General features: G+C 35.3%; 2 protein-coding genes across 3 annotated transcripts; one reads left to right on the top strand and one right to left on the bottom strand.

Annotated features, from left to right (window-relative positions):
- Positions 1-5,703: 5,703 nt before the first annotated feature.
- On the bottom strand, positions 5,704-19,508 carry LOC146169779 (dynein intermediate chain 2, ciliary-like). Of its 2 annotated transcripts, none has more exons than XM_083383252.1 (16): positions 19,402-19,508; positions 18,709-18,780; positions 18,366-18,545; positions 17,765-17,898; positions 17,080-17,248; positions 15,976-16,077; positions 15,187-15,319; positions 14,333-14,492; positions 12,424-12,591; positions 11,436-11,559; positions 10,789-10,878; positions 10,426-10,513; positions 9,544-9,772; positions 8,647-8,749; positions 7,251-7,436; positions 5,704-5,975 (listed from the first exon to the last, which is right to left on the bottom strand). In XM_083383252.1, the coding sequence occupies exons 1-16, from the start codon at positions 19,426-19,428 to the stop codon at positions 5,868-5,870; spliced, it is 2,073 nt and encodes a 690-aa protein (XP_083239378.1). In that variant the 5' UTR covers positions 19,429-19,508; the 3' UTR covers positions 5,704-5,867. The 2 variants fall into 2 exon arrangements, with proteins under 2 accessions (XP_083239378.1, XP_083239370.1); XM_083383244.1 differs by having other exon boundaries at positions 18,721-18,780.
- Positions 19,509-20,292: 784 nt separating this feature from the next.
- LOC146169778 (B-cell CLL/lymphoma 7 protein family member B-like) lies at positions 20,293-22,712 on the top strand. The gene is given in 5 exon segments (XM_083390638.1): positions 20,293-20,406; positions 20,758-20,861; positions 21,692-21,796; positions 22,339-22,508; positions 22,608-22,712. Coding segments are annotated over 5 exon segments (579 nt in total). The 5' UTR covers positions 20,293-20,311.
- Positions 22,713-27,379: the final 4,667 nt, after the last annotated feature.

Genomic DNA, 27,379 nt, shown 5'->3' with positions numbered 1-27,379 from the left:
AGGTGGTCGCATAAGAAACAAAAAATATGTTGAAAAAACGAAAAAAAAAATCAACATAATAGAAAATATGATTATTTAAAAAAAAAGCTGAAGGTAACATTGTTTTTTTTTTCATACTGGTAAAAACAAGAGAAAAGTAAGGTTACTTTACAAGTGTAATTTAATGAGCCTCAGGCGGACTACTAAAAACATGGTTGACACATATGATAATGAAATGTTATTGGCTACAAGAAGAACAAATATCACTGTCCAGTGTAAAAGTTACTTTTATCTGACTGGAAACTTAATCTGATGAGGCTGTCTGAAGTTTTAACCTTACCATAGCTCAGGGTTCTTAAACTGGGGTCCATGGACCCCTTGGGGGTCCGTGAACTAGTTTTAGGGGGGCCATGAAGGCCTAATTAAAGAACTAGTGTATACTTAAGAAGTAATTATTTTTTCATTGAAAACACTTGAATTGAAAATAAACGGTTTTGCACTGAATGTATAGTTAGACTCCATTTAACTTTCACATTTTTCAGACCGAAATAAACAAAGGTATGAAGTCTATTTATATTGTGACGTCAATTTATGACGTCATTTGGAGCATTTTCTTTGCCTACCGGGGTTCATGTAAAGCCAAAAAAAAGTTTAGGGGTCCGCGGTAAAAAAAGTTTAAGAACCCCTGCCATAGCGGTATAGGTTGATCTTTGCGTGCCGTGTGTGGTGAAAATACGATATAAATTCTTTCAGCGGTTACGTCATGCGAAAGTTAATGGTTCTTTATGAAACAACCAAATGACTTTACTTGAATTTTTGTCTTTTGGGCAAAATGACTTGACTTGACTTACTAAGTATTTTGGTCAAATACCTTGACTTGACTTAAGTCTTTTAGAAAAATGACTTTAATTTAAATCTAGTGTTTTCATTAGGGATTTTTTTTACTCAACTGAATTATTTATTTATTTTTCACATAAAACAATTTGCTTACTATGTGTGGCGTTTTTATTTAGTTTAGTTATTTCTCCTAATTTAACGTGTTTAGCAATTTTAACAGCTTAACGTTTGATTTTCATGACAATTAAAGACTGATTTGAAATTAACTTGCCATAATTAACACTTTACTGGGAATTCAATTGCTATTTAATTAAAACGATTTGGCTTTGAGCAGTTATTTCGCGAATGACTTGACTGAAAGTCATTTCAAAAGGACTTGTTACAACACTGGAAGCTCCTCGTTACTTATGGTCCATCTTTTATTTGTGAGAATAATACACAGATGAGATCTTTTTTCTATTGACCCACCGAGAGATTCACAGAGCTGCCAGGAAATCGAAGTTACCCGCCCATAACGATTAGATCAGCGGTTCTCAACCAGTGGGCGATGGCTCACTGGTGAACCATAAGAACATTTGAGGTGGTCCACAGACCAATTTAAAGAAACTAGATTTAGATTATTTTGTGTCACTATATTTAATTTTACAGGAATAATGGCTTGGGGAGAAATTAAGAAGAAATGTAAATTTATTGTTCAGCCGCAAGTATCTCACTAATGCACGGTTGAATAAATAATCTGTTTTGAAATATGTTCTGCTGTGTTTTGTTCTAAACCTATTTTACAGTTATTTCTTTCATAAAATTTATTGGCCAACAGATTTTTTTTGCAACATTAATGGGCCACGAAAGAAAAAAGGATGACAACCACTGTATTAGATAAAACGAAAAAATAACCTCAGGCTCGAACGGTAGTATTAAACCTGCGTGAATGTGCGACAGCAGAGGCAGCGCGGTACACTAATGTGAGGTTTTCTTAATTAAAACGCGTATACTGTACAAACTGCATAAACTGCTAACCCAAACAATATGCGTTGTGGTATGCGGTATTATTATTATTTTTTTTGCATAACTTTTCACGTACAATAGTGAAATGCGCCGGAAATTGTATAGGGTAGGAAATGTGCTGCCGATCGTTATTATTTTTATTATTGTGTCGGAAGCCACGATAGTTGAGAGATAGATAGCGTTGCAATACGTCAGGGCTTTGTCTGACAAATCAGGGAATTTAGTGTTTCAATCTGCATTAGGAAGAAATTGCAAAATCTACCTATTTGTCCGTAATTTGACCGTACTGTATAAAATATATCGCCAAAACACTCACAATATTGAGAACGATTTATCTAACATTTTTTTCAATTTTTATTACTGTTCAGTAAATAGCTTTGTATTCATAGGAAGTAACTCGTTAGTGCAAATGCTATTCATCGTTACGCCACAACGACTATAGGGTTATTGCTTTTGAACCATTTTGTTTTCGCTCTCGAAAAGAGCTTTTGCGTATTGTGTGTTTTATTTTAGTCAGCTCAGTTAAAAACGTTTAATCGGCAAGTGTTTGCATTTTTATGCTTCCGGGTAAATCATGGCAAAACTTATAGAGGCAATATCTGGGCCTACGGCTACAATATTCAAACACTAATCCACAAACTATCAATATTCTTCAATTTACCAAGAACTGAACAACCTAAAGAATGCTGTGATTTGTAGAAATTATATATCAAAAAACATCTTTAAAAGATTTAGGCTTCACATTTGTGGAGACTTACGTTAATTGAAGTGGATGACTTCATTGCTTTGGTATTTCATGGCACAGCGCAATTAGGGGTTAAACTATACTCTGAAACGGATTAAAACATATCAAAATAGTAAAATACCACACGGGGAAAACGCAAAACAAATCGACTAACCCACTATATTACCTGCAGGACAGTTTTAAAAAGGTGATTTGTAAGACAATAAATCGATTGAAACAAATTCATTATTCAGTACAACTTGTACAAGATAAATTGCAAAAATAGGTACTCTTAGTCATGGGGAAACAAGAAGATCGGACGAAGATTCTTTCTGGTCTAGAGGCCCGAGTAATCACTGAGAAAGACTCAGAACGGGTGCTGGATTTCTTGGCCAAAAATTACAGCAAACAGCATCCACTGAGAGAGACATTCGGCGCAAGCACAGATCGGGCAATTGCATACGACCGATATCGCTTTCGGGCAAAGGTCAATGATGGAGTATCGCTGGGTGTCTTCATCAAAGGAACTAATCAACTGGTTTGCGTCGAAATGAATTCGGTGGCGACAAAACACGGCGGAAAAGAGCCCACATTCAAAGATGTAAACAAAAAGGAGCGAATTATGATAGATTTTATAAATTTCATTGAAGGTGAGCTGTAACGTTATTTAGGCTTCAATGGTAGATTAAGAACAATTCTTTGGTTTGTTGATGGGTTAAAGCAGGGGCGTGAAACCTTTTATACTGCCGGGCCAAATATGTGTATTCGGATTAGACCACGGGCCACTTGCATGTTTCGTCTTCTACCTGTTAGTGCAGTGGTCGGCAAACTTTTTGTTGCGGCAAAAATACTCTTTTTAGAGCTACTTAAAGGCCATCTACGTAAAGCCACTACGAAAACAGTGGCGCATTCAGGCTATAATATAAAACATTATATTAAAAAAGAATATACGCGCGAAAAATTTGCGTTTACATAGAGTTAAAGTTGACTAAAAATATAGTTTTACAGGCTTACAATACCACATTTGGCACGCGAGTCTTTCCAAGCTGAGCCAATTTAAAACATTATATGCCACACCCATTGTTATAATAAAGTGCAATGAATGTACGATTGTACGGCTATCATGCGGCAAACAACTACGGTACATGATAACACCAAGCTATTAAAAAAATAACTCGCGGTTCCCAGTTGGCCTACGAATGTGTTATAACTTCACAAAAAAAGTGCTCACACACGTACGCACGTTGAACCGAACAAAGCCACCTTAAAAGCGACACATTTTCTCAGCTGTGCAAACTTATTTAGTTGGAAATGTTCGCGGTAAAAAAATACTTTTTAGCTGCGAAGAGAGAAATTTGTTTCTCTTTTTTACAACTCACATGAACATTGAAATTGAAAATAAAACAACTTCATTTCAAATGAGCAAAAAAGATCAAACGGACATTTTTAATATGCTTTCTTTACATGGCCATAAGTAGCTATTCGAAAGCATTTCAAGATCAAAAATATTGCAGCCCTTAGTGCAATTCACTTTCACACAAAGTTGTACACTTTCAGCAACAGCATCCAAAACACATTTTGTAGTTTTATCATGTTAGCAGGTCACATTCTATTCTAATATGTTAGCAGGTCACATTCTATTCTAATTCTAATAAATACATGCTGTATAAGGCGACCTAGACTAAGGAACTATCAGGAAGTTTCAATATTTTAATAGTTACCTGAATGTTTAGTGGTCCGGGCCAAACACCTAAGCACACCGCGGGCCACATATTTTGGTTCCGCGGGCCGCATTTGGCCCGCGGGCCGCAGGTTGCACGCCCCTGGGTCAAAGTATAAACGAAGTACCTAATACAATAATTTGGTTGCATGTAGCTATATATCAATAACTAAATGTGATGATTTTTAAATGCATGACATTAGTTGAAGGTATTTGTGGGCAGAAACTTAACCTAATGTATTTTATTTGACTGCGGTCAACTATATACATTATAAAATTTCTATGTTTACAGGAGATATATTTAATGATCTAAAGGCGGAAAAGATACTCTGGTTGAGCATGGGCGCTGTGGCTGAAAGTTACAGGGGTTATAGCATTTCCTCTCTACTTGATCCTATACGCGAGAAGCTTGCGGCTGATAAAGGTTGTGAATACTTGGCAAGCTTGGCCGTGTCGAAATTTTCACAACGTGTCTCAGCAAATCAGGGTTTCATCACTTTGAGAGAAATAAAGTACGCTGATTACGTTGATCCGAAAACCGGTTTAAAGCCAGATTTAAACTTGTCACCTATACACCTCAGTGCGGCTGTCTTGTACAAACCAGTAAAGCCAATAAAGTCTCTTCCTAGCAAACTGTAATATTTATGTAAACGTCGTTTTCCAAAAACGTTATCGACATCACAAGAAAACTGTGGCCATTTTGTTTTGTAGATACGTGATTTTTGTCCCAAAAAGGCCCAAATGTAGGCCTTTTTACCGTTTTTAGTGAGCCGCGAGCTGTTCATTATTATTTGATGTTTATCGTTTAATAGTGAATCGTGTGATGGCTGTATATTCTTTGTACTGTTTTAAAAAGGACACTTTATTTTGGGTCATTGTTGCATCCCTGCCCGTCTAGGGAAATACATTTTTTTCGCGCTTTGTAAAATGCGCAAATATAGACTGAATTTTAGCTGCATATTTGCGCATGGGTTGGCTCAAGAAAAACAGTTAGTTTAAGATTAATTGTATTATGAACTTCATTCTAAAAATTTTGATGTCCCCCAGCCCCAACAAAAATCCTAGATTCGCCCCCTTTGTCGTAGTGATTTCACGGCATAACAGTATTCCTTTGAGCGGCAACGAAATAAGTTTGCCGACCACTGCTTTGGGACATAGGCCTATAAAAGTATTTTTATGTGTTTTGTTTGTTTGTTAGATATTTGTTTCTTGCTCAACTGTTTAGTTCCACGCATTCCACTTAATTTCCGTGCCAACCTGCTTTTTTGCAACCACTGTAAACTGAAATTGAGTCACAATAATGGTTGAATCGTCATAAAGGGGGTCGTTCGTTTAGAGACACAAATATACACAAATGTTTTTCTCTGTTTGGAATACTATATCTGATCGGCTATTTGCCATTTGCTGGTCTTCCTGCTTTATCTTGACCTTTTTACGAACAGAATAATATAATTTATTAAAAAACTTCAGCACAATACGTTGAATACGAAAAAAATACGTGAAAAAGCATCAACAGTCTTAAACGCTTGTATTTGACGGCGGCGGAATAAGAAACAACAGTTGGAAACGCAGATCGGAAATTTAATCAACGAGCCGCGAGTTTCACTTCTTTTCTTTATTGTCGGGCTCCCGGACAAGACTAAGAATCTTGTCCAGCTTGGCCACTTCGATTTCTTTGTCCAGCGGTTCCTTTTCCTCGCCCTTCTTTTTCTGCGCAATCAGAAAAAAACGAAAGAATCACGGCTTTGCGACAATTTACTGGCGTATATTTTGCGCGATACCGAATTTTAGTATGATTTACCGCTGGCACAATTTTATCATTTATTGTGTATTATGATTAAATTTTCAGGATTTATTTTAGGCCCCCATATATAGTGTTCTTCGAAACCTATTCTGTGCACCAAAGATTTTATTATTTTCTTCGTTAATTTACCACTGGCACAATTTTGTCATTTATTGTAGCTTATACGATTAAATTTTTAGGATTTATTTTAAGACTCTACATTGTGTTCTTGGAAACTTTTTCTGTGCAACGGAGATATGATTATTTTACGTACACCGACATTTCATAAATTTAGGCACGTCTATCTTTTTTTGCTTATTTAGCCTTAGTTTTCAGGCGTAAAAAGTTTTCATATTGAGCTTATAGAATTTTTTCATTATTGAAAAGATGCATGCATGAAACCTAAATGACCCGATACCCCCAGTGAAAGGAATAAACAGCATACCTCGGTTATGATTTAAAAAAATGCCTCCGTAAGGATTTTAAAAATCAGTCAGTCTTTCAAGAAGCGTTATCGTCGTAGCAAGGCGAGAGCAACGAGCAAAGAGGCAAATAAAGTATAGTGTGCAACAGGATTAGACCCCGAACTGTTGAAAAACACTTCTGTGTATAGGTGTGTAAGTAACGCAGCTTAGTTTTATCTGGCCTTGCTCGCATCTTATCATTTTCGGCGAGAAAATTAACTGTGACTACACTTCGCAATCAGCGAGAACAGCGTTCCCATTTAAACAGAAATAACGAGTTCAAATCTCGTTAGAGGTTGATCTTTTTATTGACAAGATATCCCTTTTGGACTTTGGTTTGGGCAAATTTCAAACACAACTAGCAAATATAAGTAGCAGGCCTCATTTAACACAGACCTATATTCAGCTTGTTACGAAAATAAACCGAAAGTCGCAGTTGAACGATAGAGTCATCAGAAATGCTGTGGCCCCGCTTGGTGTACTTTCCTTACGGCAGACAGTAATCGCGTACCTTACGCGCATTTTACAGTCACGTCATTCATTAATTGTAACGCATTTCATTACTGTTTTGCCTGTGGTGCTATGTAAATTGGCAATTATCCAAACTATAAATGCTTGTTTCAATTATTCGTTACTATTTTTTCTGTTTTACTCTTCGAGCGAACAATACAAAGAAATACGTCACAACCAAAAAAAAAAATACTAAAAAAAAATAAAAATAAAAAATAGGTCACAAACCTTTTGGGTTTTTCTCAAGTTGGGCGATAGCTTGAGACTGGTGACGTAACCGCGCTCGTCTCCCACTACGATAATGAAGTGACCCGGGTTGAACTCGATGTGCGTGAGCTTGGTCTTCTTCTTCTGCACAACCGACTGCTCGCAGAGAGCCTCGTACTTGTTCACGTTCAGGTCGAAGACGTGCACCTGAAACACGCGGCGAGCTTATTCAATAATTAAACAGACAGAGGTGAAGGGAAGACGGAACGGTTCGAACCGGCCTCCGGACTAGGAACAGTTGGCGGAACGCCGTAGCGATAAAAATAACTTTCTTACTTCCCTTCTATATTGTTTATTCGCCAATTTAACCCAATACACGAATTTTGATGTCGCAAAAATTTGGCACTGCTTAAATGCAATTTTCTTCCCGCATGAACTTAAACGATAACCAGCTTTCTTAAGATTGCGTGTTTTATTTATGACATAACTTTGTGACATCATTATTCTAAATCTTCCATTAATCTGGTGTAAAAATTATTTTACTTTCACCACCATAATTTATAGGTACGTATGATAATATAGTATAGAGGGCGTACAACAGGTCGTAATAACTGACCGGGCCCCTATGGCATCCAATAAAAACTACAGTACTGCATGTAGCCTGACATCATTGGGGAGGGGCCCTCCAAATGTAATACGGCATCTCAGTCTAAACCGGTGCTTCTTAAAATTTTGTTTTGTTCACCGCTAGCATTTATCTTCAGATTTCATTCACCCTTGTCTCATGATCTGATAAAACTATCTCGTCTATATATAACAGCACAAAATGAACCCCGGAATATCCGCCCTGCTCGCAAGCTATCATCCATTTCTGACAGTTCACCCTTAATCACCCCTTTTGGTTGGTTCACCACTGCAAAAAAATTATTCACCCGGGGTGAACCATTCACCTGATTAAGAAACACTGGTCTAAACTACAGTTAAGCGGTCCGACTCAGCGGTTTCTAACTGGAAGATATTTTTTGACAGAAAATTGTAAATCGAAATACTAACTTAGTGTTTTTGCACTGATTAAAAAACAGCTACACACCACAATGAATATGGTATTTGTGTGGCAAAGTGTTTTACTCAATGAAGTAGCTAAAAGTATCATTTAGCGAAGATTATAACGTTACCGACACTAGACCACAAAGAATCGATAGGCAACCAGTCTAGTTTTGAATTATAAGTTAATCTGAACAAAAAATTTACACCAGGTTAAGAAAGACTGATTTGAACTTAGTAAATGCAAAATTATTATCGGATTTATCCGCAAATTAGGACAAAAAGAGATTCGTTAAGTCGGGTATTCATGGTATCCCAGAGTTGATTACATTGCATTTCATGTGGCTTAGTAAGCGACTTGCGGTCTCATTACCTTTCCGTCTGCGGTAACAGCCGCAAACACGGTCGAAGAGAAGGGAGCCCAAGCCACGTCGCCAACCGCGCTGTTGAGGTCAAAGGTGAACATCGCTTGGTTTCTGTAACAAGTAGTAGGTCAGTGGTAAAGCTTACCTATAGATGTTATTACTAAAATCGGTGAAATTAGAACCTTTATGAGTACAATTACAATAAATCAATACCGCTTTGGGTAGATATCCTTATTAGTCCTGGACTAACGTTTTCGACGTAATACGAGCGTTCAGTGTCATTCACCCTGACAGAGGCGGCTTGCATAGGTTGCCGTTTTTCATGACATGAAACTGGACTGGTCTTGTATTTTTACCCAGGATGAAAAGTTTAGCAAGGAATGTTTTGAAAAGTAAGATAAAATCGTTATACATGGGAACCCAAACCTATGTCAGATCCGCCCAATTGTTTGTCTTTTAATTCTTTCAAATCAGCTGCTCGTAAGTCAAGCTGTCTCTCCATGTTTCTGATAAAAACCTCAAACGATTTGTCTTCATTTTTGATTAAAATGAGTTTTTCTAGTGAATATCATGCATTCGTGCTCAATTAAAGTATATTTTTTATTTTTTTTTTTTATTTTTTATTTAAATACCCAAAACTTTTTAAATACTTTTACCCCTGCAAAATTTTTTTGTCCATTGAAAATGAACTGTTTATTTTACCATTGACTGTAATTAACAAAAAGTCTGCTCCACCACAAAAAAGTTATTCAAATGATGCACTGTTTTTAATTCGTCTATGTTTAAATGATTTTTGAAGACAACATATATGCTGCGACAAGATCTAAAAAATCTTCTCGAGCTTTAAAATTTAAACGTCGGCGCGATCTTAAAGCGCGATCGCCTCCATTACTTCAGTCGGTTACCTGTAGTTGTGGTCCCAGATCTTGACGGTCCAGTCGGCCGAGCAGGAGATGAAGATGTCAGGGTGGAAGGGATTCCAGCGCACGGCGTCAACCGACATGTGGTGGGCGTCGATCGTGTCCAAGAACTGACTTGAGTAGGCCTTGGAGCACTTGTGGATCTTTCCCTCCTCCGTTCCCACCAGGAAGAGGTAGTCGATCTTCTTGTGGAAGTCAAACGACGTGCCGCAGCCTGTGAAAGGGAAAACAGTGCGGTTTCAGTCTATCGCAGCACTTTTAAAGAATAAGAAAGTGGTGTATGACCAGTGTGTTGCATCAGGGTTTCCTTGTAAGTGGGAATTGTACATAAATGGTCACTCATGTGAAAAGTTGCTTTTTCACAACGTAATCTCTGCAGACATACAGCACGTTCAGGAACAGAGGTATCCAGGTCCTCAAACAAGTCTTACTAGATATCACAAACTTAGAAAATTGAAAAGGAGCTAGTTCTCCTCACTTTTATATATACACATTTTGTTCATTAATTCTTATGATAACTTTTCGTGTTTTATGTTAACAAAAAAAAAAACATAAAGCCCACACTCGTAAAAAATGCTCCCGTTGTTTTAAATTTAATTATGATGAGGTTCGTGTTATTACTTTTAGGCATTAAAACCATCAAAAATTAATATTTAATCTTATTCGTTTTCCGAAATCCACCATCATCCTGGATATTTAAAGGTTCGCTGTCCTAAATTTACAATTTTTAGACAAGGTATATATTTAACAAAGGCGGTCAAATAAGGGTGAGAATTTCCAATTAAAAAACATCCTTTAAGACATGAAAATCCGGGTTGTAACGGATGTTAGGGTTTGTTAAAACAACCACAACCGGCGTGGAATTACCGAGCAGTTGCAGCTGGGTGCCATCGGGTCCCTCGGCTGGCGCGCTGTCCACAGATAAGGTGATTACGTCGGAATGCACCAGTTCGTCCTGTAAACAATGTAAACAAGGTTCAAACAGCGTCAAACTACGTTCGAACGGTGTTTATTGCTTGTCAAATACTGACGTCGATCAAAATACATTGGATGTCTTGGTTTTATTTGAATAGCAAGCCACGTGCCAAGACTGACTTCCGATGATGATGCAGCAAAAAAGGTGTTATATTAAGATTTTCAAATGTCAGCCTAAATGAAATGACTTTAGTTTATGTTAAAAGACTCCATAATTAAGTGTAAAACAGTCACACAACAAGTTCAAACATATACCTTGACTAATGTCCACGACACAACTCTTCCGTCCGAAGATACGGAGAAAAAGTTTAGATTGTTGTCGAGGTCGTCTTTTTGCCATTTTACCTGTAACAAACGAGCAAAAATAACTTTAGCATAGATGTACAAAACGACAGGCACAGTACACATACAAGGTAATGTCAGAATAATACAGGACCGAAATGGCAAGGTTTGAGAAAAAACTTACGTTGATGTTAACAACCACAATACAAGATTTAACAACACTTAAACTATCAAAATAGCCGTAGTAAGAATATAAAGGCCATACAAAAGACGGCATCATTTTAAACGTTTCGAAAAACTGTTTATTTCCACATAGTGAGAAGGCACTGAGTCTAAGGTTAAGTATATATAAACTGCTGAGGCAGACAGCAAAAAACAAGGGTCGCCGAGTGCCTTCTCACTATGCTGAAAATGAATAAAAAGTTATTCGTAACGTTCAAAATGAAATACCATCATCTATATGGGCTTTGATACGTTTTACTCCAACCTCCAACCATTATGCTTCAATGAATAGCAACATGTTTACTTTTCTCTCGCAAATATTTGTCACGCAATAATTCGGTACGCAGTGTTTGAGGTAATAAAAAAAAACGATTTTCTTATTCCGTATTAAGCCGAACCTGCCAAACAGGGTCGGTATGCTTTCCACTCTTTGCCGTGCTTTTGTAGATCGGGCCAAATCGTTTGTCTTTCACGTTAAACACACCCACACTGCCGTCGTAAAATCCCACGCAGATGAGATACCTGGAGAAGGGTCAATATGGTTTAAATTCGCCACCATACTTTCGGTTGTAAACGGTTTTAAGCAAAGCTGATAAAAATAAATTACAAGCAGGGTACGATTCGAAATGCGGCAATTGAATCAAGGCACGGCCCACTACGGTTTAAAAGAACTGGTCAAAGGCATGCAAAAAAGTATGAAACATTTCGTAATTTAATGCAGTTACATACGTTATTTATATAAGGAATAACCACAGTCGTCCCTTAAACGTCTTTATCTTAGTGATTAGCCTGGATATTTTAACATTTGAAAAAAAACTGAATGCGCTTTAAATATGTAAAAATAAAAAAGGCAACATATTGTTTAGCGTAGACCTGTATTTTAGGTATTTCAGTATTTCAATAGAATTTCACCAAATACACTTTTAATGAGGAATAAATCCTAATGGTATAACTATTGACAAAAGTGCAATCATGACACTACCTCAGCTATTCACTTTTACCCTTCCGAATTTCACCAAGACGGAAATCGCGTTAACCGCGTTTAACTTTAAAAGTCTTATGACCAGAATGACTTGACTTGACTTAAGTCTTTTAAACAGGTGATTTAAATTGGACTTAAATTTTGCTGTCAACAACTTGGGTTAAAATTAAGTATTTTAATAAAATAATTACTAATAAAATTCGAATATTAATCTCAAATTTTGCACATAAAACAATTTAATTGCCAGATATTGCGTTTTTGTGATTCTTGGTTGAGTTGTACTTCATAGTCGGACGCCTTAACCAATTACGTGTTGATATGCTTTTATTTTTATGTCAATGATTTTTTTTTTCAATTTGCAACCCTCAAACCCGCTGTTTTTGGCCGCGCCCTACAGCACTCACTGGTAGAGCGGGTGGATGTCGAGGCACATGACTCCGCTCTCAGTGGAGTAAATGTACTCGGGGTGCGAGGGATTCTTGAGCGTGTAGAAGAGCAGCATTCCACGTCCCTGCTTCGTGAAGTCGTACGAGCCGTGGCCGGTGGCGAATAAGTCGTAGTGCTTTGGGTTCCTTCAATACAAATATATACTTATAAAAACGTCCTAATCAAGATGATGTCGATCTACTCGACCTTTTTGGCTTTGCAATTCATTATAAAGATATATTTGGTTAGTGATTTGGGTTCCTTCCACACAAATATATACTTAGTATTGGAGATCGACCGATATCCCTTTTTTGGACTGATACTGATACCCGATACCGATTTTTTTACATACCTAGAAAAAGTGTTCAAAACTTAAATTAATTATAAATAAAATCCAAATAACGTTTTAGTTTATACACCTTTATTCTAATTAAACTATTATTTTGCATATTAACTTGGCGTGATGCTAAAACCCTATTTTTTTAATCTAACATGGGTAAGTTGTTTGTTGTACAGCAAAAAATATATCATATTTTTGTAGTCAAATTTCAGCCAACGTATCGGCCTACATTTGCCGATACCGATATATCGCTAGAAGCCAAATATCGGCCAATATTATCGGTAAACCGATATATCGGTCTATCTATACTTAGTATTTACATTTACCGTTCGATGGTATTGTTAAATACATCCATCTAACGCAGTGGTTTTTAACTTTTTGAGACATGCCCTCCGATTGCAATTTTAACAAAACTCGCGCCCCACCTAGTTTCAAAAAAAAAAAAGCAGAACAGAAATTTATTTCCAGGTAAGTTGCATTATTGCGAATGATGTAACTGTTTTTTGGATACCAAATGTTTAATTTAAGGATTAGTAGCAGGAAAATATCACTTCGCCTAAATGTTTAGTCATAATTCATACAGAACTTGTCAATTTCTAGCGCCCCCCAGTTAAAGAACCACTGAACTAACGTTTAATTTGTGGTTTGTTAATGTTTCCCATAGATAGGGTACGAATTCAAGTTTACATGCCATTTATGTTATATTTTATATATTTAGTTAACACGTATGCAAATACCCAATCGTAGGTTAGCGTAAAGTTTATGTAAAGCGTAAAAGGGCTGTGAGAATTGAAAATGACGCTAAAAATATAAACGTTGACCTAAATTTACCACATAAATGCTGTATGGGTTTTATCTACCTTTGATAGACTGTTAAAAATACTGGGCAAGTGTTTAATGCGTATTTTAGTTTCCAAAAATGGGTTTTAAACAAAGGGACAATAAAACGAATTTAAACAAAAAAAGGCTCTAACTTTGTTTTATTAAATTGTGATAATAACATGTACCTTTGAAAGCGAAAGGAACGTAATTTGTTTCTAGAACTACGTTTTCAAAAAAGTTACTTATGAGGTATTACTTGCTATAGGTAAAAATAATGCAAAGTAATTAAGTTAACTCAAAATTAAGAAAGTCAGCGTCATATCCAATCATAACCGATTTTTGCTTCTGTTTGAAGTAGAAATGTAAAGCGCAATTGCAGTCGGGGGTAATTATTATCGCAAGGCGCTCTCTCGTCTAGGTAAGTGTTTCTTAATCAGGTAAGTGGTTCACCCCAGGGTGAATAAAATTTTTGTAGGGGTGAACCAACCAAAAGGGGTGAATAAGGGTGAACCGTCAGAATTGAATGATAGCTTGCGAGCATGGCGGATATTCCGGGTGTGCTGTTATATATAGATGAGATAGTTTTATCCTATCATGAGACAAGGGTGAATGAAATCTGGAGATAGATGCTAGGGGTGAACAAAACTAAAATAGTTTAAGAAGCACTGGTCTAGGTATGACACCTCGCCTTCTATAGTTTCCACCTGCATTATAACACCTCTTACCAGCAGACTGCAGTGACGGCGAGGCGCTTTGCTTTGTCGTAGCAGAACTTCCAGAGGGGCAGGAGAGTGCCTTCCTGGTCTCTGAACTCGTCCGAAGCGTCCTCGAAGTAGCTGAAGTCCTGTGCGATGTCGTCGAACGTGTTCTGGTTCACCATCCTCTCTGTCGAGCAAAGTTTGGGTTTTAAAACAAACTTTATCGGGGTCCGAAGCGTTGCGAGAAATTCGTTTTTTTCGCGTGTTCTTTGGCAACTTGGGCACTCCGATACTTTTATCAGTTGTACGTTATCGGAACACGTGCGATTACAGAGAAATAAAGTTTCACGCCACAAAAAGTATTGCTTGAAGAAATATCCTATTGATCATGAGGGCAAAAAAAATGTATATAGACAATAAAAGCAAAAAAACCTTATTCAAGATTACAATAATATCTAACAAAGATTTATGGCCGCGCAGTTTCGTATTGAAATGTAGTGTTTTCCTAGAATATAGCTTCTAGATCAGTGATTCTCAACCGGGGTGCCATTTCTAATGCTCAAGGGTGCCTCGAAAAATTTAAAAAAATTTAAGAATCTGTTTTTTGCTCAACTCTTACAACTTTTTGTGTAAGATTAGAGTGGAATAAATCAAATTGTAACTTCCTGCGTTGTTTAGAGTTAATGGTGTTGTTCCAGTTCTGTTTATTGTGACATTTTAGTAAATTACCTACGTAAAAATCTTGTAGGGGTGCCGCAATCTATTTATTATTTCTTAGGGGTGCCGCAAGCCATATTAGGTTGAGTACCACTTTTCTAGATAATCGTTTTGTTTGATTTACGTGACAAAAATTAAAAAAAAAACTACCTAGCGCCACCTACCGACAATCTTTGCGGCCATTGCGACCCGCGAGATGTCGTCTGTTTGCGTCTCTGGCACCACAAGCTTCTTTTTGGTCTTGTCGTCGTCCTTTCTGTAGGCGGGGACTTGTTTTGCCTTTTCTTTCGCTTTCTCCTATAACAGAATTAACTTTAAGGTTGTGTATCACGATATTTAAAATATCTAAGCGCAACAAGATATATAATTTAAGTTTTTAACCGTTATGGTTTGGAAACACTCTTTTATGATTTCCAGTAATTAAACGCCTCGTAGACGAATATTAGAGTTGTCAGGTTATTTCTTAAAGAACATTTTTTTTCATTTTTCATTTGATTTTGTGTTAGGAGTATCTGAGCACAAATGAAAACCCCAATGCCGTTTAAAAACAACGCGTGCGCTGTTAAAAATTAAAACAGACCGAAAATAAACGGCAGTGTTGTATGAACTAGAGTCGATGAAATTACTTAAGTGCACTTAAGTCACTGTTTTCAGATAATTTTGACTTGACTTTAAAAGTCTTTTGACTAAATGACTTGACTTGACTTAAGTCTTTTAAAAAAGTGACTTGAAGTGGACTTAAATCTTGCTGTAAACCAACTTGGGTAAAATGAAGTATTTTAATCAACTAAGTAGTAATAAAATTCGAATATTAATCTTAAATTTTGCATATAAACAATTTAGTTGTAGTTTATAGCAGGACGAGTTTACCAATTAAGTGTTGATGACGCTTTATTTTTGTGTCTTGGATTTTGAAATGACTTGTTTATAACACATAGAAACCGACCGCCAACCTGTTTCTGTATGTCCTCGTAATAAGCGTCGTAGATTTCCCACTGGTTGGCCGTGGCGGAGAAGTTCGATCTCGGCGGAGGTTCGGTTGCACATCCACGTTCCTTTACAAATAAACATAAATAACTTGTGCATGTTTTTTGTCAAAATGGCTTACATATACAATTTTCGTAGGCTGGTGTTTTGCTTGTCCAATCCTCTTAGAAAGGGAAACTTGAACTTTAGGAAAACGCCTTTAAAAACTTTTGTAAAAATATAAAAGAATTTATATGCACACTGTGGTTAAGAGTTATGGCCCTTGTTGAATGGGTTATTTAGTAATGCAATTGTTTAAATGTTTCGGTACCATGCGTGGAATATCCGTGTGATTAATAGTGTTAACTCGTTAAATTTAGTATGCTAAAGTGTTGTGGTGACTTGACTTTGAACTTTTGGACAAAATGACTTGACTTGACTTAACTCACAAATGACTGGATTTGACTAAAAGATGCTTGAATAAAGACTTGGGTTGAAATAATGTGTTCATATTATGCATTATAAGTTGTGTTATTTAACTTTTTAAACCTTCTTGTTATATGTTGCGTTTTTTATTGCTCATAATCTGGGTCGGGTTTACCAATTTTAATAGTTTAACGTTTGATTTTTATGATAAGGCCTTGGCTTGCTTGTATTACGACTTGACTGAGACATGAAGTGGGTAATGGGTGACTTTGACTAGACTTATTTATTCAAACACGTAAGTTATATTAGCAATGGCTCAAGTGGGACTTAAGTCGTTTCAAGATGACTTGTTTACAATATTTAAAATATCTAATGGCTAGATATATAATTTAAGTTTTTAACCAGTATGGGTTGCCTAGAGCCACTTTTTTATGATTTCTAGTACTTAATTAAACGCCACGTAGACGTATATCAGAGTTGTCAGGTTATTTCTCAAAGAACATTTTTTTTATTTTGTCATTTGAATTTGTGTGAGGAGTTTTTGAGCCCAAATGAAAATCAAAATGCCAAAAAAAAAACAAAAAAACAAATACTTGTGATTTACAATAAAAAAAACTTTACTTAGTGGGGTCTGGATATCAGTGCATAAGATAACCTTCACTTACTCTGTAGGGATTGTTGAAGGTTTGCGAGGCCCTCTCGCTAAAGTTAAACTGATTCCGGAGGCTTTCCTTCTTGGCCGGTGGTGCCTCAGCCACTTCTTCCTTGTCACCTTCTTCTCCTTCGCCGGTTCCAGTTGCTTCATCCTCACCAGCTTCGCTCAACGCAGCCTCACTATGAAAAAGACGGGTTCGATGTCGGTTAAATGCTTTTTTTATTTGCCAAAGACCAGTTTGTATTGGCGCTTACGAGAACAAAGGTTTTAATTTGTGCCATGCTTTCCCTCTAGATTAAAAAATGGCAAAAAGAAGTACAAAAAAAAAAAGAAAAAAAAAAAGGAACAAAAAAAAGTATGAAACGTAGATTATGTTTATTTATGTAACAATGTTAGGTAGTTGTTTTACCTTTATATAGAAACCTTTATACGAAATATGATTCATGTTTCAAAGACTAAAAACTTACCCAATGAAAAATTCAACTGATTTTCAGCTTCATGGGGAATACAAACAAACAATAGGTACCAATTGGAAATTACATACAAAAGAATATCAAACGTAGTAACAAAATAGCGCAATTTAGAAGCATAGTGTTTGATTTGTATTTAAACATAATAAATTTCCATTTCTAGTGCTCTTTATTCTGGTTGTAAATATATAGAACATATATATCAAGTATCAACAAGACATTTACCTTCGACTCTCTCCGATGCCAGCCTTGGCTCTCTGTCTTCGGGCTTCATCCGAGTCTTTGTGCAGCATGTTTCCATCCAGGGCAAAGTGAATTGCAATCTGATCTACACTTGAAGTTTGCTTGTATGTTCGCTCCTAATAATTGAAAATATACATATGATCAGTGACAAAATAGCTAATCACATATTGTGTACAATCCTTAAAACTTTGAGATTCTGAGTAGGAGAAGCCATTATTAGGTTTATTGTATGTCAGGTAAAAAATGCTTTAAAAAGGTGCCAACATAAACTGAACCTTTAAAACATTTCTATACTTAGATGAAATAACTATTTGTTAATTTTTCTTTTCCTGGAAATTTAGTTGTTCATTAAAGGCATATATTTTTTTAATATTGTAGTAAAAATATGAAAAAAATTTCATGACTATTAAGATAAAATTGCAAGCATAATTAAATAATAAGATTCAAATGAATCGATATAAGCAATGATCATAGTCCTTGATTCAAGTATTAAAACAATGCATTCCAATCAATACACAAACATCTAAAATCAGTATTGCAAAACACAAAAAATAAGGAAACTTGAATTTGCTAAATAACTGACCTTAAAGTTGAAGCGGACAATGTTTTGTGGAGCATGTGGATTGTTTGCAGTAAGGATTCTAGTAAACTCTTCTTTAAGCTCAGTTTCATTCAAGTCCAACTGGTCTTCTGGTTTTACAAGGGTCTTTCCATGGACATATTCATCACTGAGGTCACCCATCTCTGTCATATCATCTTCCTCCTAAAAATATGTTATATAACAAATCAATTTCCAAGATAACACAACTTTACAAACCTACGTTAAATTTAATAAAATCCTCTTTGGGAATTCAAACAAAACAAAAGATTTGTTTAGAAGAGTTCACACTATCTTGGTAAATATAAACTTGGTCAGAATTGAAAACTATTTTTCTTACCCGATTCTTTTGTCTTCCTTTCATTTTACTAGGCTTGGCTCCAACTGTAGAGCCTGGCCCCTAGCAATCAAATTTAACACAAAATTGTAAATAATAAAATAGTAAATATTGATTAATGACTATAATGAGTACGCCTAATGGCAAAATGTAAAGGTTTAATTAATAGCAGGATTTATCTAAGATTTCGCTTCGGAATCTAAGAAAATATACATGCATTTATTTCAAACTTTTAGGATATGGTATTTCTGATAAATTTAAATAAACTTATTTTAAAAAGATGATCAGCATCAATATGGGTTTTATGTATATTTTGTTTGTAATTTTACAAAACTAAAGAAGTAATATGCCAACACTTATTAGTAAAATATTTATTATATACCAGAAAAAAAATTATTATATTTATGTTGCCTAAAGATTGTTAGGTTAAATGGCAACTAATGTAGTCCTATACGAGTATTAAATTATTTTTAATCTCAAAAATCAATATTAAACAGAATTGAGACTTGGATAAGTTTTAAAAATACTTTTACCTAGTATTAAAATAAATCCATCAAATGTTATGATTTCAGGTTTCAATATTTACCTTCTCATTTTTTTGGCTATTTTTGCCTTAGTATTTGCCATTTAGCAAGTTAGTTTGTGCAAATTTTTATATTTTAAAAGAAGTATATTTTAACTTACCTTGATAGACTTTGCTTTGGGAGGCATATCTATTGTAGCCTTGATTAATTACTAATAATTGCTTAGAAACTAACTGCGCTTTTTATTTGTAAAAATCTCAGCAATCAAGCTTAAAGCAAACATGCCAGTTTACGTTTCTATAACAACCATCCTTTGTGGATTCCGCATAGTGGCGCACCTTATTTTATTTATTTTGTGATGGGTTTTATAAAAAACGTATAAAAATCAGAAATCAAACAACCAGAATGAAAAAAATAGCAATATAAATACGCTTTTTCTTTTTTTGAATCAAAAACAACTGAACGAAAGTTTTAACTAACTTTTAAAAGATGGCCTTTTTTGTTCGGATATGACAGACAACGTCCGCCATTGTTGTGCGATGTGCGCGATAGAAGAGCCATCAGTCGAATTGTAAATATTGGACAATGTGAACAGGCGTAGTTTTATGGTTACTGTGGCAGTAGAATGAAGTATTGTCTTTTAAAAATTGGTGTGAGCAATAAGAAGCGGTTAACAATGATAGTATCATCCATTTACACACACATTTTGCGGGAAATATGTTAAATATCCTTAGCCTATTCATTCACTTTATATAAGTAAAATAACTGGCACTGGTCTAGAATCCTACCACATTTTCGTCCGAGATGTTATATTGTTAACAATTTAGGGTCACAGTGCAAGTTAGAATTTTGGACGGGTGTGTCAAGTATTATTATTATTATATTTATTCTTCCATGTTTATTTATTTCTTGCATTTTCATTTTTGACAACTTGTTTTGTTACTGTAAAAAAAGTGGTGGAATTTGAGAGTAGCGTCTAAACAACTATAGAATTTATTCTAACTTTGATATCCACAAAGGGTTTAATTTGATTTGTACTGTTTTTAGACAATATATATATACATTTAAAAATGTCATCAAGCAGATCTTCTCGAGCTGAGACCAGAAGTCGTGCTAAAGATGACATTAAACGAGCCATGACAGTGTTGGAAAAAGTTCGCAAATGGTATAAATTTGAATTGTATATTTATTGTTTGTTTTAGAATAGTTAACAAATTTAATTTTCGTTTATTTTATTGCTGTCTATGTTGTCATAAATTAAGTTTATTTGTCATACTATCTGATAATCTCTTTTAAAATAATCCTTTATTTACCCTTCAATGTAGTTATTCCAAACCACTTGTTGATGTTCTAGATTAAATTATTATTGTGTGATTTAGTGTGAAATTTGTTATTAATTTTTTTGCTGCTTAAATCAGAAGATATCTAAAAAGTCTATAAACATTGGAAATACAGTACATAATTTTTCATTGTGTTGTGATTTCCTTATGTTGCTTTATTATATATTATATTTCAGGGAGAAAAAATGGGTTTCTTTAGCTGACTCATCTCTTCGCATTTACAAATGGGTTCCAGTTGCAGAAACTGTAAAAGAAATAAAACCTGAAAAACTACCACAAAGTAAATATTTGTTTTATTTAACATGTATTTATATATTTTTTAGCATGTACATACTCAGTTTTATTTACTTTATCAGGTATGTCAAACATCCATGTCGCTTCGCAACCATTTCGTGCAGTCTGCGAGTCCTTTTTAAAAAAAAGATTTTTTTCGGCAAGATCTGAAATTGTTTTGAATGTTGTGTGGATATGAAGTTGACTCACCAAGAAGTTGGTTAAACTTTCACACACCCAAATCGCATGTATTAAACTTAATTATTTTCGTTAAACTTGGCCAATTTCTATTTAAAATTGAGGAACTCCTTCTAAACCAGGTGTTTCAAAGATGCTGCTGATGGTCGCATGACGCCTCTTACACGTAAAACTGTTGCGAATGTCTGACTATTTTCTTATTTTAGAAGCAAAAATATCAACAATTTTTGGCAACCTAAATTTAGCACAAATGAAATTTGTTAAATACAATGTTTTCCTTAATTGATATTTGGTGTTTGAAGATAATAAGATCATGCTGGTTCCAATGGCCCTCCATTACTTTTTATAGATAAATACTGCTTAAACATCTATGTGTATATGAGGCATAATGCAGATACAATAAATATGTTTGATATAATGCAGCTCCATCATGTACTCGAATTATTTACCTAATGCGGGCTCGGCCCTCAGTAAGGCTGTAGTTTGACACCCTGCTTTGTATACTCTTGTGCACAAATTTATGATCATAAAATAATTCTAACAATATTTTTTGAATTCAACTGTTTCTGGTTCATGATTTACACTTTATCTTATTGCACGTTTATAAGTTATAACGTGATGCTGATCAATTGTTTACAGCACAAACATGGACAACTGGCGATCAACTTATCCCTCCTATAGTTAATCCTGCAACAAGTATTATAGATCCTTCCAATGAGAATTCAATGGAGCCGCCTTACAACAGTAGGTGTTGTTCAAAAATAAGTTAATGTTGTGCATTGCTTCTAGAGTTCAACCGATATCACTTTTTCGAACTGATACACTATTTTTAATATTTGGCACTCTGTTCCGATAACAATTTTATTATATACCTCGAGGTAGTCAAAAATTGAATTAACTATTAAAAAAATCTAAAAAAAAATGATTTTAGTTTATCGACCTATATTTAGTAATCTCTTATTTTGCACATTGAAAGGCCTAAAGCTACACAAAAGTTTAAAAAATGGAAATTTGTTTCAATTTTTAGAAAAAATTCAATTTTTTTTTCACAAATTTTTGTATTAAATATTGGTCAAAATTTACAGATAGCAATACATCGATAGAAGTGAAATATCAGAAGTTTTTATTTAAAGGTCTTTCTCTAGTTATTTGAACAACAATTTTTGAAAGAACATTATATTCAAAAAAATTGTGATTAACCCCCATATATTTATTTGTTTTTATAATCCATAATTTAATATTTTGCATATTACCTATCCTAAAGTTTTTTTCAAAAACGTATTCAGCTACTACTAATGTGTCTACACCGACATCCGCACCAAGTCCTGCGGATATTGATGAAAGTTCAATGGACTCTACCTCAACCTGGCAAGATGAGAAATCAAGAGATTCTTTAGGATCCTTTCCCAACGGCAATGTTGGTGAATTATCCAATCAAACAGACAGTATGTCAACTGTATTTCACTACATTACATTTTACAAGCAAAAATGACATTTTTTGCTAAGTTTGTATATTGTTTTTTTTCTATTTTTTAACTATTTTATCATGGTTAAGCTTAAAGTTATGTTTTAATTACCTATTTACATAGAATCAGACGAGTCATTAAAGAGGTCTGGGACACCAGTTGAACCAGCAATAAAGAGATTGCGGAATGAATAAAAACATGGCTCAAGTTTGGGGGGAATTCCTTAAACCAAAAACTGTAGCTTCTGTAGAAGCCTTAAAATGACGCTTGACGAGGCAAGTGAAGGTTGGAACATCGTCGACTCTCTTATACCTAAACAACGCATCTTATTTACTTCTAATAAAATGTTTGTTGCGCTGTTTTTTTGTTATTTGTAAACCCCGTGTTGGCCTGTTTTCGTTTACGTTGTATTTAGCTGTTCTAAAACTGCCAACATTTGCTCCATGCATTCGTCGTGAATGTCTGCTGTTCACGAGTGAAAGTAGACTTTTTTTTCCGCAGCGATGAAAAAAAAATAGTTACCGGATCGCTTGCGAATGTTAAAATATGGCGTCATCAAGGTATGTCAAGGCAGGACGTCAGAAACAAGTAACTTTTGGAAACCTGTGGTTATCGTTCAGTGAAATGCTCAAATATGCAATTCAAATCTTAGTTTAAAAATATTCAAAGAGATTATGGGATGATATGGTGAAAAAAAACAGTTTTTACCAGCACGGCGTATGTGGAAATAATATTTTGCCGGAGCGGTGTTCCTGTAGCACTTATTTTACTGGTAACGCTGTTCCGGCTTACTTTCACCTTGGCTGTTGTATGCAACTATCAAACTTCGTTAAAATTAACACTCAACTTGTTTTCTACTTAGTCGGGCAATAAATGTTTTATACTCTTTTTTTTTTCTAGTCAAATTTTTACAGAGAAGCTTACAGTGAACTTATTTCTGGTTAAAGAAGTTAATTTCCACTTTCCTATTTGTTTTAGACAGCGGAAATAAATTCATGTGAAAATTGCGTTAAAAAACCCTACAAAGCAATTGTAATACGTTAACGTATAACGTGATTGATAAAATCCTAAAACTAATATGACAAAAATTACCGCAAAATCTGTGAAAAAACTAACAAACGAGAAATTGTTTTTGCACACTGCAAAAAACAACTTGCCGCCTTTTGTGTTAGGCAAAATCAGTTCATCTTCTAATCAGCGTGTACAACTTTTATTAGGTCTCGGTACGCACGCATTTAAATAGGTGTCAGAAAAATATAAAAAACGGCTATAGTCTTAGTATAAGTATTGGTTCAACGCGGAGTTGAAAATGTAAGTGCACAATTAACTTCAGCGTAATTAATATTAACAGTTTGCCTGCGATTGCAAAAATAATATCCACTATACCAGTGGTTCTCAACCGGGGTGCCGCGGCACTTTGGGGTGCTATTTATAAAGCCAAGGGTGCCGACAGATATTTGAGAATCTTTAATAATCTGATTTTTGGACTATTACAACTTTTTGTGTAAGATTAGAGTGGAATAAATCTAATTAAAACTTCCCACGTTGTGCAGAGTTCATGTGTGTTTGCTCAGTTCCGTTTATGTTTATTGTGACATTCTATAGTGATTTACCTACAGAAAAATTTTGTAAGGGAGCCGCAATCTATTTATTTTTTCTGAGGGGTGCCGCAAGCCATAAAAGGTTGAGAACCACTGCACTATACAATCCCAAAACGATCAAAGAAATATAGGTTACCGTAACAAATATCACAGTTTACTTATGATTGACTTTGGTGCCATTACTCGTTATAAGTAGAAAGTTGTAAACAACCTTGCCGTAAGTGCGTAGGCCTATTCACAAGCTTAAATTCAAGGTCTTTAGAATAGAGATAATTAAAAATCCATAATTGGTTCGCCTTTCAGAGCATTTTTTTGAATAAAATGTAATATTATCAACAAAAAACACAAACACAACCTTACATCCCAACGTAATCTCAGAAAATGTTTACGAGAAATTGGCAGCTTGAGCAAAACAAATTTTCACAATTTGCCAGCAATGGTGTTACTATCAACTGACAAAACGATTTAGGATATATCGTTCAATAATTTTACAGTTTGCCTGAAATCGACTCTGTTGCCCCAACTGGCTTGTACATAACCGCCGCAAGAGTGTGGATAGGGGACAACTTCAAATCCGGCTTCAAACCTGTTTTGGGGTCAACGTAATCGCTGTAGTTTATCTCCCTCAGAGTCGTATAGCCTGCCCTTGTTAATTTGCGCTGCGAAAAGTTCGACACCGCCAAAGTTGCATGATACTCGCAACCATTAGTTGCGGCAAACTTCTCACGAGTAGAATCTGCAAGAGAGGACAGATTCAAACCCCTGTACTTTTCAGTCACAGTGGCCATGCTCGACCAAAGTATCTTGTCTGTCTTTAGATCATGGAAGATGTCTCCTGCAAGAAAAAAACAGTTGTATTTTTATTGGAAGAAGTAAAATTGTGCTTGTTTTACGAACGATATATAAAACGGTATTTGAAGAAACAGCAATTGTGTCACACAAAACCGGTTAACTTTATCGTTGTAACACTTGTAATATCGCAAGACCACTTAATATTCCTACTAAAAGTTTTCCTCTGAAATGCGGCAAATAAAACTTATTTTAGATTTTAATAATAATCTAATTTTACATGTAAGTCAGCAATGCACTTTTTTAAGTTTGACTTTTGTCAATGCTTAGGAATTTTACAGAACGACAGCTATTAGTGACTAAAGGAAATTGGAGAATATTTTATTTTTGAGACTGAATATCAATGCATTTTCTCTGACCTCCGATGAACTTGACAAAATCCACTAGGGCTTGTTCATAAAGTTAATTTATTATAGAATGTAAAATGCATCCGGATCATTTTAGTTATTTTACACTTATTTTAATTGCAAAACCCTAATCACTGAAACTTAAATATTTTAAAGGCCAACCTTCTATAAAATCGCAAAAGTCTATCATGACTTGCTCCTTCTCATTACAGTCGAATTCAGGCTCTTTTCCATGATTCGTCTTTGTGGCCACCGAGCTCATTTCGACGCCAATAAGTTCGTTCGTTGCTTTGACATAGACGCTCAAGGAAACACCGTCTTTGACCTTTGCCCGAAATCGCTGTCGGTCAAATTCAATCCCTCGAGCTATTGTGACGCCGAATATCTCTCTAAGCGGATGCTGATTGCTGTAATTTTTTACCAAAAAATCCAACACCCGATCTGAATCTTCCTCCGTGATGACTCGAAGCTCGAGGCCAGAAAGAATCTTTGCACGATCCTCCTTTTTTGCCATAACTGTGAATGCTATGCTTACAATTTACCTTGTTTAAATTATTTTTTTCCATGAAATAAAACATATGGTTAGCATCAGGGCAGATGTTTATGCAACTCTTGACATAAAATGCAATCTTACATAATCGTCCACAAACTAGGCGGACAGCCAAAAAATACTTGACTTAACTTAATTTTTGGTAAATGATAGGTAAATTAACCTTTTATTTTTTTATCGTGAAAAAAGTTGCTTGCTATTTGCTTCGTTTTTGATGTTTACTATGCGACAAAGTTACAATTAATTAAATAAATTTGCTAATTATTATAGCTCTACATTTATGTTTGATGCCCATGACTTAACTTGGAATTGACTTGGTATAGAAATGGCTTGACTTGGACTTAACTTGGAAATTGTTTAAAAATGCTGTGGTCATTTTTGAATAACTTTTTTACAACACTGCTAAATATGTATGGCTATACTTTTTGTGTTGTTTTACAACTCTTTGACTTTGTTGTTTTCTGGAGAATACAGCTTAGGTAATCCCCGCATACCCCAAAGTTCTGCTGAACGTTCTCGACTCAAAAAAGAGAAAAAACCCAACTCGAGAATGTGACGTGCTAAAGCAGCGCTTCTCAACCGTGTGCGCCGTGGAAGGCTACAAGGTGCGCCGCGGGAAAAAAAAGAAAAAATAATATGTTTAACATATATATATATATATATATATATATATATTACTTTCACATTGAGCTTAGCTGATCGATTTCACAGTACTTCCAACTAGAAAACGTAATAAGACCTACAAAGTAGCAATATCTCAATTAGATAATCTATAATACCATAGTATTAAGACCACCGACATAATAACGCCAAACTCGCAGTAATCACGATAGAATAAAATGTAAAATAGTCTAGATAAGGCCTAAACATGTCCAAATAAGTCCCAAATTAATCTGAATAAGAGTTTAATAGACAAAATAACGTTAAAACTGTAGGGAAAGGGTATGGAATGTCTGGCATTTGTCTGGCATTGGCCGTTTGTTGTCGCCATTTCGGCGCCGCTATTTTGGCCTCGGATTTTTCGCCCCTGTTTTGGCTTCAATTGGGTTAGGGTTGAAATTATCAGGGAAGTTAGTGATAGTTATGGGTGGGGTTTAGGGTTAGGTAAAAGGTGGTATAGGCCTTATTTTTGCCATTTAGGTCGGATTCCGATTTTGTCATTATTACGACTATTAGGTATTAGTCCTATTTACGCCTTATTCCTAACTGTATTTTGTTCCGAAGTTGATGTTGTTCCAATTTTGGTCAAGGCTGAAGATCCTTTAAAGATTTGCAATTATAAAGCCTATATAATAAAAATTGACACCAAATTAAAACGAATACCGGTACACCTCAAAAATTTTGCGCTCGCTTCGCTCGCAAGGTGCGCCGCCAGGTTTTCAAATGTCTCTAGGTGCGCCCCCAAGTAAAAAAGGTTGAGAAACACTGTGCTAAAGTAAAGTAAAGGGAGTGTCAAAAGGTATCAAAAGGTACGTAGAGATAACACCCTTCACCCAACCTGCTTTTCTTTTGAC

The sequence above is a fragment of the Ascidiella aspersa genome, chromosome 1 (assembly GCF_963924565.1).
Source record: "Ascidiella aspersa chromosome 1, kaAscAspe10.2, whole genome shotgun sequence".
Lineage (NCBI taxonomy): Eukaryota > Metazoa > Chordata > Ascidiacea > Phlebobranchia > Ascidiidae > Ascidiella > Ascidiella aspersa.
Note: the sequence above shows the minus strand (reverse complement) of the source record. Positions and strands in the feature narration are given on the sequence as shown.